The 12934-nt window shown below is 44.3% G+C and overlaps 1 protein-coding gene across 5 annotated transcripts in view; it reads left to right on the forward strand.

Annotated features, from left to right (window-relative positions):
- Positions 1 to 12934, forward strand: part of XDH (xanthine dehydrogenase) — a 163251-nt gene that overhangs the window by 103944 nt on the left and 46373 nt on the right. For all 5 annotated transcript variants that reach the window (XM_055378822.2, XM_055378823.2, XM_055378824.2 and 2 more), the window contains 6 exons: positions 5368 to 5436; positions 5766 to 5852; positions 7099 to 7240; positions 9799 to 9891; positions 10493 to 10644; positions 11908 to 12001. In XM_055378822.2, coding sequence (XP_055234797.2) covers positions 5368 to 5436; positions 5766 to 5852; positions 7099 to 7240; positions 9799 to 9891; positions 10493 to 10644; positions 11908 to 12001 — 637 coding nt within the window. The remainder of the gene's footprint in view (positions 1 to 5367; positions 5437 to 5765; positions 5853 to 7098; positions 7241 to 9798; positions 9892 to 10492; positions 10645 to 11907; positions 12002 to 12934) is intronic.

The raw sequence follows: 12934 nt of genomic DNA on the forward strand, positions 1-12934 counted from the left end.
AATAACAAATATGGTAGATACTAATCCAACTATATCAATGATTACCTTAAATGTCAGTGATCTAAATACACCATTTAAAAGACAGAGATTGTTAGAGTAGATGAAAATAACAAGACCCAACTATATGTTGTCTACAAGAAACCTACTTTAAATGAAAAGACACAGATAGATTAAAACTAAGTAGATAAAGAAAGGTAGACCATGATATACTAATCAAAAGAAAGTGGAAGTAGCATATTAATTTTGGACAGAGCAAACAGTTATCAGAGAAAAAGAGGGGCATTAAAAATAATAAAGGAATCAATACTCCAAGAAGATATAACAGTCCTTAATTTGTGTGCACCTAACAACAGAGCTTCAAAATACATGAGGCAAATCTGGTGGAACTGCAGAGACAAATAGATGAATCCATTATTATATGTGAAGACTCCAACACCCTTGTATCAGAAATGGACAGCACCAGGCCAAAAATCAGTAAGGACATAGTTGGACTCAACAGCACCATCAATTAATTGGATATAATTGACATTTATAGACTACTTTAGCCAACAACAGCAGAAAAGACATTTTTCTCAAGCTCACGTGGAGCGTTCACCTAGATGGACCACATTCTGTGCTATGAAACACACATTTACAAATTTAAATTGCATGAATAGAAATCATACAATGTCTGCTTTCAAACCAAATGAAATTAAACTAGATATCGATAACAGAAAGATAGCTGGAAAACCCCCAAATGCTTGAAGATTAAACAACACAATTCAAAAGAACACAGGGTCAAAAAGAAAATCTCAAGGGAAATTTTAAAATATTTTGAATTAAATGAAATTGAAAATACAGCTTATCAAAATTTGCAGGATGCAGTGAAAACAATGCTTAGAGGGAAATTTATAGTATTGAATGCATATATTAGAAAGGAAGATTAAAAATCAATAATCCACCAGGCACGACGGCTCATTCCTGTAATCCCAGCACTTTGGGAGGATGAGGTGGGCGGATCACGAGGTCAGGAGTTCAAGACCAGCCTGACCAACATGGTGAAACCCTGTTTCTACTAAAAATACAAAAATTAGCCAGGCATGGTGGCACACACCTGTAATCCCAGCTACTCAGGAGGCTGAGGCAGGAGAATCACATGAACCCAGGAAGTGGAGGTTGCAGTGAGCCAAGATTGCGCCATTGCACTCCAGCCTGGGTGACAGAGTGAGACTCCATTTCAAATAAATAAATAAATAAATAATAAAAATAAAATACAAATAAAATCAGCAATCTGGGCTCCCACTTTAGAAAACTAGAAAAAAAAAAGGCAAATTAAATTCAAAGTAAGCTGAAGAAAAATAAAATTTGGAGCAAAAATCAATTACATTGAAAACAGACAATCAATAGAGAAAATCAACATAACTGAAATTTGGTTCCTTAAAAAGATCAATGAAATTAATAAGCCTCTGGCCAGGCTGACTAAGAAAAAAAAGAGAAGATACAAATTACTAATATCAAAATAAAAAGATCTCACTATAGAGCTCATGTACATTAAATGGATAATGAAGGAATATTAAGAACAACTCTATGCTCATATACTTGATAACCTAGATGAAATAAAACAATTCCCTGAAAGATGTAAGCTACCAAAACTCATACAAAAAGTAGATAATCTGAATAGGCCTATAACTATTGAAGAAATTGAATCATTAATTAATAACCTTTAACACAGAAAGCACCAGGCCCAGATAGATTCACTGGTAAATCCTATCTTTAAAAAAGAAATTATGTCAATTCTCCACAATCTCTTCCAGAAGATAGAATCAGAGGCAATACAAAAGTTAATCACTTTCATACGTAACAGCAATGTATAAGTGGAAGTTGAAATTCAAAACACATTATCATTTATATTTTACATTAATACTCTCCAACAAATGTAATACTTAGGTATGAATCTAAAAAGTGTGTACAAGATTTATGTGAGAAAAACTACAAAACTCTGATGAACAAAATCAAAGAACTAAACAAATGGAGAGATATTTCTTTTTCATGAATAAGGAGACTGAATATGTCAAGATGTCAGTTGTTCCCAACTGTAGACTCAATGCAATCCCAATCAAAATCCCAGTAAATTATTTTGTGGCTATCAACAAATTGATCCTAAGGTTTATATGGAGAAGAAAAAGATCCAGAATAGCCAACTCAATACTGAAGGAGAATAGAGAACAAAGTCAGAGGACTGACACTACCCAATTTCAAGATTTACTACAAAGCTGCAGTTATCAAGACAGTGTAGTATGGGCACTGTCCATACTACAAAAAGAATGGACAAAAGAATGGACAAAGAGATCAATGGAACAGAATAGAGAGCCCAGAAATAGACCAACATAAATACAGTCAACTGGTGTTTCACAAAGAAGAAAAGGCGATACGATGGAGCAAAGATTGTCTTTTTAACAAATGGTGCTGCAACAATTGGACATTCACATACAAAAGAAAAATGAATCTAAACACAGACCTTATACACTTCTCAAAATTAACTCAAAATGAATCATAAACCTAAGTGTAAAGCAATAAAACTCCTAGAAGATGACATAGGAGAAAACCTAGATGACCTTGGAATGATGATGACTTTTTAGATGCAACACCAAAGGCATGATCCATAAAAGAAATAATTATAAGCTGGACTTCATTAAAATTTAATAACGATGAGTGAGGAGACAAGCCATACACTGGGAGAAAAATATTTGCAAAAGACACATCTTGTAAAGTACTTATCCAAATATACAAAGAACTTATAAAACTCAGCAATAAGACAATGAATAACTAAATTAAAAAATGGGTAAAAGACCTGCACAGCTAGCTACCTCACCAAAGAAGGTATATGGATGGCCAGTAAGCATATAAGTTCAACATCATATGCCATTAGGGAATTGCAAATTCAAAGAACAGTGAAATACCACCACAGGTCTATTAGAATGGTCAAATCCAAAACACTGACAACATCAGATTCTGGTGAGGATGTGGGGCAACAGGAACTCTCATTCATTGCTGGTGAGAATGCAAACTGCACAACCACTGTGGAAGACAATTTGGCAGTTTCTTACAAAACTAAACATGTTTTATCATGCACCTCAGTGATCACACACCTTGGAACTGACTCAAAGGAATTTAAAACTTATTGCCACATGAAAACCTGCACAGGAATGCTTACAACAACCTTACTCATAATTGCCAAAACTTAGATGCAACCAAGATGTCCTTCAGTAGGTGAATAAACTGTAGAACATCCAAACAATGGAATGTTAATTCAGTGCCAAAATGAAAGGAGCTATCAAGCTATGAAAAGACATAGACAAACCTTAATTGCTACTACTAAGTGAAAGAAATCAATCTTTAAAAGCTACATATTGTATGATATCTATTCTATGAAATTCTAGAAAAGACAAAACCATGGAGGCAGTAAAAAGACTAGTGGTTGCCAGTGATTAGGGGAAAGAGAGGGATGAATAGTCAGGGCACAGAGGTTTTTTAGGGCAGTATAACTCTTTCTGTAAGATATCATAAGGGTTGACACATGTAATCATGCACATTTGTCAAAACCAATGGAATGTACAACACCAAGAGTGAACCTTCATGTAAATTAATGGACTTTGGGTGATAATGATGTGTCAATGAGGGTCCATCAGTTGTAACAAATATACCACTTTTGAGGATACTGAAGTGAGAAAGGTTGTGCGTGTATGTTGGGATAGGGGATATTTGGGAATTCTCTACATCTTCCACTCAGTTTTTTCTGTGAACCTTAAACCACTCTAAAAAAAATAAACCTTTTTTTTTAAAGGCACCAGTGCAGAAGCCTTAGCCTATTTAGTAAAGTAGGAATCTCAGGAGGGTGGGGATGAGAAAATGTAGTCTTATCCAACCTCAATAGACCTTGAGGGCAGTGATGCATTACTGTACATCACAGTAATTTATGTCATTAACACACCAATGAATTATCAAGAAAATAGATCTAAGTAATAATGCACTGGCACTTTGTCTGGAAAAGGCGCTTCTGTGAAATATGTCCTTCCTCAGAGGGCCAGGTGAGTGGGATGCAGGACTTTCACTTCAGGTAGGCCGGGGCATTTCCCTACATCACTCCTTCTCCAAGAAGAAAGGTGAGAAAAGGCACTAAGAAACCTCTCTTTCTTCCTTTCTTTCTTTCTAAATATAGAGGGGAAGTGCAAGGTGGCTGGCTGTGGGGAGGCTCAGAACGGACGGAGCAGGTCTGGTGTCCAGTGCTGGAGCTGTGAATGCAGAAAGAGTCTGCACACAGAGCAGCGTGTCCAGGTGGTGGGGTGGGTGGGGTGTTTCTCTCCTGATGCCACTGCCTGCCTGCTTACAACTTCTCCAAGGTCACACCTCCAGCATCCCATGAGTGCTTTCTTGCAGAAGACAATGAGTTGTGAAAGAGACTCTGGGAAATGCCAGCATGGCATGGTGTCTCCTGTGGCTGACTTGTAGAAGGACTGCTCCCAGCCTGCTTTTTCAGGAATTGACTACCCCATAAAAGTGCCTGAGGCAGAACCTATGAGTTTCCCCTACTTTTTCATCTCAGCACAACTCCAGGACTCTGTCTTCTGAAGCCCTGAGCTGCAGATCAGTCAGCTGAGTGCGCCCCTCTGCCACCCTGCAATGCCTCGGTGCTGGGTGGTAGTGATTCTAGACTCTGTGTGTGCTCTGCCACTGGTATCCTAAGAGGTCCTGAGCAAGTCTTTTCCCAGAGATGCTGGGTGGTCTGACCTGCATACTTCTCCAGAACAGGCCCACAGTGAGGAGTGAAGAGTGTTTACCTTTCTGGGAAGAAGTGCCTAATAAGCAGTAGGGAGGCCATTGGGCACACTGGCTGGACACAGTGCTGGGCTCAGCACCCATCTTGGACATCCTTTGGCAGGGTCCCGCAGAGAGCCCAGCCTGGGAGACACCAGCCACGCCCCTAGAACCTTGCTGATCTGGAAGTCAAGCCTCTTGAGTCTTGAGAGAGCCAATGGGAATATCCCTCATAGACGCTTCCTGAGGAAGCAGCACTGAAGAAGAGAAATGGGCATAAGGGATAGGTTTTGATAAAGTAGGACCTAGCTTTTATGGAGGAAAGTTCCTGAAATTCAGTGACCTTGTTGCTCCTATTTGTTTATCCATGAGTTGTTTAATCTACGTTAGCCAAGCAAGAGGGAATGTAGCTGAGGCCTCCACTCTGGGCGACAGGCAGGCAGGATGCCCCTGCTGTTGATGCTGGGACAGGCATCAGAGCTGGAGTGTTCTGGATATTAATAATCTAGGTTCCTTAGCTTCTGCAAATACTCTTTGTAAATACCCTTGTGCAGATGTTCATCATCTCTCTAGGATGGTGGATGCTGTGGAGGAGATGGGAATAATCCAAATTGCTGCATGAACCAGAAGAAAGACCACTCAGTAAGTGAGTTCTTCTCCCCCTGGAAGCCTGGGGGTAATCTGAGACTTAGAGGAGTCAGTGCACGAGCTCCATGTCCCTGGCAGTGGGGGCTGGAAAAGGAACCTACAGTGAGTCGGTGATGGCAGACTGTGGGGATGGTGATGGTGCACGTTAGCCCCGGGTCCTGTAACTGAGACTCTCTCATTCCTGCCTCCCAGGGATTACCTGCTCCTCTTGCAGCCTGCAGGGGGCTGGGAATGAGCTTGCTGGAAGGAAAGGCTGAATTGGTCCTCTTGGGTGTTTGAAAGGAGGAGATACTGCATCACCTACCTGTTCTCTTTCCCCATAGGTCAGCCTCTCGCCATCTTTATTCAAACCAGAGGAGTTCACGCCCCTGGATCCAACCCAGGAGCCCATTTTTCCCCCAGAGTTGCTGGTAGGTGATGCCTCAGGGACAGATCCAGCTGGGTCTGTACTGTGAGTCCCTGGAGACCTGCTTTATTTTCATACCCACTGGGAACTTTGTGTCTTTCTTGTCCTTTATGTTTCAGCTTAAATTTCCCTTCCATTTTCTGACACTCCCCTAGGTTGAGTCTCTGCTACGTTACCCACAGCCCCTGCACTTCAGTTCGTGTGTGTCACAGTTACAGTTATTAATTTGATGTCTGTGTTCCTTGCTAAATGACAAGCCCCATGAGGATAGGGACTGGCTCTCTAGGCACACTGTGTAGCGTAGCAGGTGCACTATAACCATTTGTTGATCTCCTGCCTATATCTAATACATAAGCACTCCAAGAAACCTATTCCCTCTATAAGCAATCCATTTATTTAAAACAAAACAAAACAAAAAACGAGAGCTCTCTTCAAAGGACATGATCTGCAGCTCACAGCTCTGTCTCAAGGAAACCCCCTCACACCCACTTTATCACCATCACTCTAATATTTATGGCAACGAAAGAATCAAGCCACTCAGAGTTTTGAAGTGCACACTTCTCAGGGTTTTGAGCTCATGAAAACTACCTTGTAGCTTCAACAGGCCAGAGAGAATGGCTTTGCAGCAGGCCACCAGCAGATCTTTCTCTGGACTGTGAAACTTTGAAAATACTGGCAGTTTGATTTGAGGGCTTCGTTCTCAGCCCAGTGTCACCCTGCAAGCACTAAAGCCAGCCTTCCTGGGCATCCCCTTATAACAAACCCCTTCCTTCCTTCCTTCCTTCCTTCCTTCCTTCCTTCCTTCCTTCCTTCCTTCCTTCCTATCTTTCTTCCTTCCTTCCTTTCTTCCCTCCCTCCGTCCCTCTCTCCCTCCCTCCCTTCTCATGCCTTGTCCATGGTGCCCCCTGGAGATAGTATGGGGCACTGCAAGGAATCTGGGCTTTCAGCCAGGTCTGTTGGGGACCCCTCATGGCAGGTGACCTTCAGCAGGTCCCATAACCTCCTTGACCCTCAGGATCTTCTTTCACCGGTGAAAATGAGGCTCATAATGCCTCCTTCATGGAGGTCTTGTAAAGACTAGTCCCAGTGGAGTTCCTGCCTCTGAACATATTACTTCCCCTTGCTTCTTCCTGATAGATATTTTCATTCTGAATGTCAGTAAAACATCACATTGAGGACTTAAAACAATTTATAAGAGGAATGACAGTAGGAAGAGGGAGACAGTGTAGTAAGAAAACTGCATTTCCCAGAGGCTGAAAGACACTCCTCGGAAGCAGCTGCGATTTGAAGGGGAGCGTGTGACGTGGATACAGGCCTCAACCCTCAAGGAGCTGCTGGACCTCAAGGCTCAGCACCCCGACGCCAAGCTGGTGGTGGGGAACACGGAGATTGGTAAGGGCCAGGGAGGCTTCCCTGGGGCTGCCAGGGGGTCTGGGTGTGTTTCTAGGTCCTCTTGCCCATCCTCACCTCCCCCCGACTTTACTTGCCTCTGCACCCTATCCATCTGCCCCACTGACTACCTGGAGCCCACTGGAAATCCCTGGACACTCCAGTTCCTGCAAAGGCCCCTAGCTGTGGAGTCCCACAGGCCTGGCTCAGCCCCTTGCTGGATGTGTGACCTCAGAAAAGTTGCTTGTCCTCATCTACCCTCATTTTCTGTTTTTTATATGGGGGTACTAACAACTCCTTGAAGGATTGTTTTGGGTGTGAAATGAGATCCTTGCATGTAGTTGACTTCTCTCCATAAACATTTACAGAGCACCAAGCATGAGCCAGGTACTCTGGAAGGGGCTTGGGATACAAAGCTCAATTGGACATGGTTCCTTGCCCTCAAGGGCCTTCTAGTCTTAAGGGAGGAGGAACTAATTTAAGCAAAGTGTCTAGGCCAGTGTCTGATGGACACTAGAGGTTCCATAAATGTCGCTTTTGACCCCACCACCCCACTTTTTCTGGGGGAGGATGTAATAAGGTAAAGAAGAGGAGAGCTCCAGGTGTGACTGTGTTTGTGTTGCCTATGACCGTGGCCACCTGCCCTGTCAGTGCCACCACCTAGGAGGTGAGGCCTGGAATAGTTGAACAGGCTGGGAGACTCAGAATATGCAGCTCTCAGCCCCAGTGCTGTAAGAGATGGGGAGAGGTTCCCAGGTCCCTGCTAATCTCTGTCGATTTCTAAACCTGGCATGGCCTATTTCTACTTTGCTGGATCCCAAGCCTAGTGAGGATCTAAGGAGGAGACCGTGGGACAGCTGAGGACCTCAGCTGTGGAGGGGCATGCCATCCTTCTAAGCAGTCAGGTCCTGGCTCTGGTTCCTGAAGGAGCTGCCAAGCCCTGAGTTCTGGTTGGCTCCTCAGCCACAGAGAGGAGAGCCTGGCTTGGGTCAGTGCTGATGGAGTCAGAATGGGCACCTCCCTCGTGCGCACATATACATAAGGTAGAGTCCCCAACTGTGGTTTTGTGACACACTGAGGCAGCAGGGTGGGCTGAGACACACCTCAAGAAATGTGATCTTGATGGCCATGGCTTAACAGGACTCATGGCTCATGTAGCTCAGGTGTAGCTTGATTTAAGGTGGCTGGGGGAATCTTAGGAGGTCCTTCTTTTTTTTTCCTCAAAGACAGGGTCTCACTCTGTTGCCCAGGCTGAAATGCAGTGGTGCAATGTCACCATAGCTCACCTCAAACTCATGGGCTCACGTGGTCCCCCACCCCAGCCTCAAGGGGATGATTTCACACTTGCATGCTCCCTGCCATGAACCATCCAATGTCCTGGGCCCAGTTGGATTCCAAGAGAAATGAATAACAAAGATTACCTAAGTTCCACAATTAGAAATGATTTCTCAAGACCATTTCTGTCTGCGCCACTCCCTCCTCTCTCATGCATACCCCAATAGCGTAGTCACCTCCAGTCAACGCAGAGTGTTGGGGGAAGGCAGACAAAGAGAAAACCTTAGTAACGTAGAACTTACTGCTTCAATCTGTGTTCTTTGTCCTGGAAGCTGATATTCAAAAGGGGCTGGTATTCAGGTGCTGTTTAGGATTTCTGAAGGGAGCTTTGAAGATTCTGGAATCTGGGGGCCCACAAAGCCTAGGGCCCCCTTCAGAAATCCTAAACAGCACCTGGGGGGAAGGGGGGACAAAGAGGTCACAGGTATTTCTTTTTTAACCTTTTCCATCTATACACTGTTGGCAGGGCTGGGAGAGGTGCTGAGCCAACTGGGTCTAAGGAACAGAGACAGACTTGTTTAACAGAGGCTTCTGACTCATTTAGTCAGGAAGGCCAGAAACCACACACAGATGTGTGGCCCCGCAAAGCCAGACAACTTGAAGAACTCAGGCAGATAGTGGGAACTGGAGGACAGATTTGAAGTTTTCCCTCCCATTTTCCTTTTTTGTTTTAATGTTAAACTTTCATGTTTTTATTACGATTATATCCCAACACGAATAATCATTCCAGTACTGAAATTTGGTTATTCTTAGCTGTGTGATTTGGGCAAGAAACTTAACTTTTCTGTGCCTCAGCTTCTTCATCTATAAACAGAAAAATCATAGTACCTCATAGGGTTGTTGTGAGCATTAATTAAGTTAAAATAGGGAAAGTGCTTAGAAGGGTTCCTGACATACCTTAATTTCCTGTGTTTTCTAATGTACACACACACACACACACACACACACACACACTAGAGTGAATTCAAACTCATTTCATTTGAATTCAGGTAGGTTTTTTGAGAGGGAAAGAAAGACCTAGTTTTGGGCTGACAGTCCAAAGACTGCATCTAATCCCACCCCTGGTCTACTGAGTTTCCTATTCCCAGACACCTACTGTCACCAGAGAGCATATTATGATTGTGGATATGTCATATATCCTGTGTGTAATGGTGAGAAAAGCTGCTAAGGCCTGCCCTGGTGATACAACAATGGGCCTACAACTTCAGCTTCTTGTTTCTCTCTAGGCATTGAGATGAAGTTCAAGAATATGCTGTTTCCTATGATTGTCTGCCCAGCCTGGATCCCTGAGCTGAATTCGGTAGAACATGGACCCGACGGTAAGAGGAGGTTCACTCCAAGCTTATGGAGGGGCTGTGAGACTGGGGATAGGTTACAAGGTGGGTGGCAGGTATCAGGGTGGTCTCCCCACTGGCTCTGGCTGCCCCCTGCTTCTCCTGGGGCTCACCTTGCACAGGGAAAGGCGGGAGGAGACCCCATTCATTGCTGAAACATCCATGGTAGGGTGCCAGTGGGCAAGAGGCTGCGGGATCTTCAATCATTTTTCTCAATTCTGGCTACACATTAGAATCACTCATGCGGGGTGGGGAGGTGGGGCTTGTGCTTGAGTGCTTTTAAAAAGAATGCTAGGACTTCACCTTCAGAGATTCTGATTTTAATGAGTTGAGAACCACTGGTTTAGAGGAAAGAGCATTGGTTGTAGGATCAAGAGGCCCAAGCTTGAGTACTGGCTCTTTTATTAGCTGTGTGGCATTGGTTAGGTCACTCAACCACTCTGGGCCCTAATTTCCTCATCCGTGGAAAGCTGTGAGTCCTGATTCAGCCTTGCTCCAGTTGCTGGAAAGCTTCAGAGGAGCTGTGCATGAAAGCCTCTTCTGAACTGTGGGAAGAATTGCTGTGATTCTGAATGTGTGTTCCCAGGTATCTCCTTTGGAGCTGCTTGCCCCCTGAGCATTGTGGAAAAAACCCTGGTGGATGCTGTTGCTAAGCTTCCTGCCCAAAAGACAGAGGTGTTCAGAGGGGTCCTGGAGCAGCTGCGCTGGTTTGCTGGGAAGCAAGTCAAGTCTGTGGCGGTGAGTCGCTGTCAGAAGCAAGCGAGGCCCGTAGGACGGAGCTTTGATCTGAAAGCAGGGCAGCCAGACTCTCACTGTGTCAGTGCAGTGGGCCTTAAACTTTAGCGCTTAGAGTTGCCTGGGAGGAGCAGTGCTTGTTAAAGTGCAGATTCCTGGGCCCCACCCTCAGAGATTCTGATACATGGGTCTGGGATGTAGCCCAGCTCTTCAGGTGCTTCTGATGAAGGTGGTCTGTGGGGCACCCTGGGAAACGCACTCCACGACGCATAGGCTTCATTCTGTGGTTGCAGAGATGAGGCTTCCTGCCTCCCTCCCTGAGCTTGGCTGAGCCAAACAGTAGGTGAACAAGAGATATGCTAGGGAGAAGTCAGAATTGAGAGGGGAATTTCCTTTCAGAGCTATAGGGAGAACCAGAGACAGAGCCCTCCAACAGAGGGAGGAATCCACCTGTTGATTATTCAGTCAGCCTTCAGACAAGTCCCCACATTCCCAGTTTGCAAATGGTGGCATTCGAACACCCTATGCCAATGGAAGCTCTTCACAACAGTTTATGGTGTCGGAAGAAAAGCTATCTCTTCCATTTTTAAATTGTTTTTTTAAATTAAAACAAAACAGCCTACTCCTATTCCTCCTAGCCCCCACCCCAAGTACCTGTCACTTCTGATTATAGATAGGGAAACATAAACTATAGACAAGGAAACATAAACTCAAAAACTCTGCTGAGGTCCCTAGTTCTGCTAAAATCTATTTCCAGGAAGAATTGTATTTTCATCATGCAACTAATTTTCTTCCTGTTTTCTAATAATGAGAACCCTGTATCTGATTCTTCTTACATTTTTTTTGCCAAGTTACCAGGAAGTTCAGATCCAAATAGAGCAAATTGTTCAACCTTAAGTCTTCCTCCTCTCTTTCCTTGATCTTTATCTTCTATTTTACTAAGTCTATATGGCCTCTGTGATAAATCACCTCAATCCTTTCGGGAAAAGGTTGGGTGAAGTCATCAATCAAACAAACACACTTAAAGGGCTTGCCTGCTAAAATTTTAGAGTGGGGATCCAATCTCAAGTATTCTGATTTCAAATGTTGCGCATTTTTCAGAATGCCGAAGTTCTCACTATGCTGGTATTGTGACGACAGTAGGCACAGGTCCTCAGGGGTCTGCCTGCAGCAGGTGTCACCCGGCTGCCCTGTGTTCAGGGGCCTGCTACGTGAACAGGGGTTTCCTGGGGTGGGCTCTCACTGCATGCTCTCTGCTTGTTTTAGTCCGTTGGAGGGAACATCATCACTGCCAGCCCCATCTCCGACCTCAACCCCGTGTTCATGGCCAGTGGGGCCAAGCTGACACTCGTGTCCAGAGGTGAGCTGCCTGAAGCAGAGGTCCAGGAAGAAGGACTTGGGGGAGAAAAGTCTCACCAGATAGGTCATTTTCTGGAGAAACAGAGCTCAAAGTTCAGTGACCCAGCTTTCCCTGTGATTTGGATCCAGGGAAGCAAGGAGAATGTACCTGGTTTGGTGGATGGGAAAGCTGGATATTTTCTCTGTAGAGAATTCACAGCAGGAACTGCTACCTGCATGCCTTACCTAGTGGGGTACTGGGGCTGGGATGCACTGGCTCACCACAGCCTGCTGTTGGATCTTCAGGAATTCTGTGAGCCATTTGTGAAACACAGTTATTAATAAAATTCAGGCCAAGTGCGGTGGCTTATGCCTGTAATCCCAGCACTTTGAGAGGCTGAGGCAGGAGGATTACTTGAGGTCAGGAGTTCAAGACCAGCCTGGCCAACATGGTGAAACCCCATGTCTACTAAAAACACTAAAATTAGCTGGGTGTGGTGGTGTGTGCCTTTAGTCCCAGTTCCTTGAGAGGCTGAGTCAAGAGAATCACTTGAACCTGGGAAGCGGAGGTTGCAGTGAGCCGAGATCTCACCACTGCACTCCAGCCTGGGTGACAGAGTGAGACCCTGTCTCAAAAAATAAAAATAAAAATAAAATTGTATAAAATTACAATGAAATAAATTATATTCAAAACAAAAGGAATAAATACTCAAAATTCATCACTTCATAAGTACTTCATTTTGCTGTTATCAGTGCTCCTGGAGTTATTTGCATCTGTTCTGTCTGTAAGGTGGAAATGCTCTACAATTATGTGCTCCTGTGCATCTCTGCCTTGTCAGAGGGTCCCCAAGACCACCCCGGCTCTGATATTCACTGAGAGGATTCAGCATGCCATCATATTCCTGGCTATGACTTATTATAGCAGGAGGATGCAAAATCAGCAAAGGGAAAAGAT

This window comes from Gorilla gorilla, chromosome 12 (genome assembly GCF_029281585.2).
Source record: "Gorilla gorilla gorilla isolate KB3781 chromosome 12, NHGRI_mGorGor1-v2.1_pri, whole genome shotgun sequence".
NCBI classification, from domain to species: domain Eukaryota; kingdom Metazoa; phylum Chordata; class Mammalia; order Primates; family Hominidae; genus Gorilla; species Gorilla gorilla.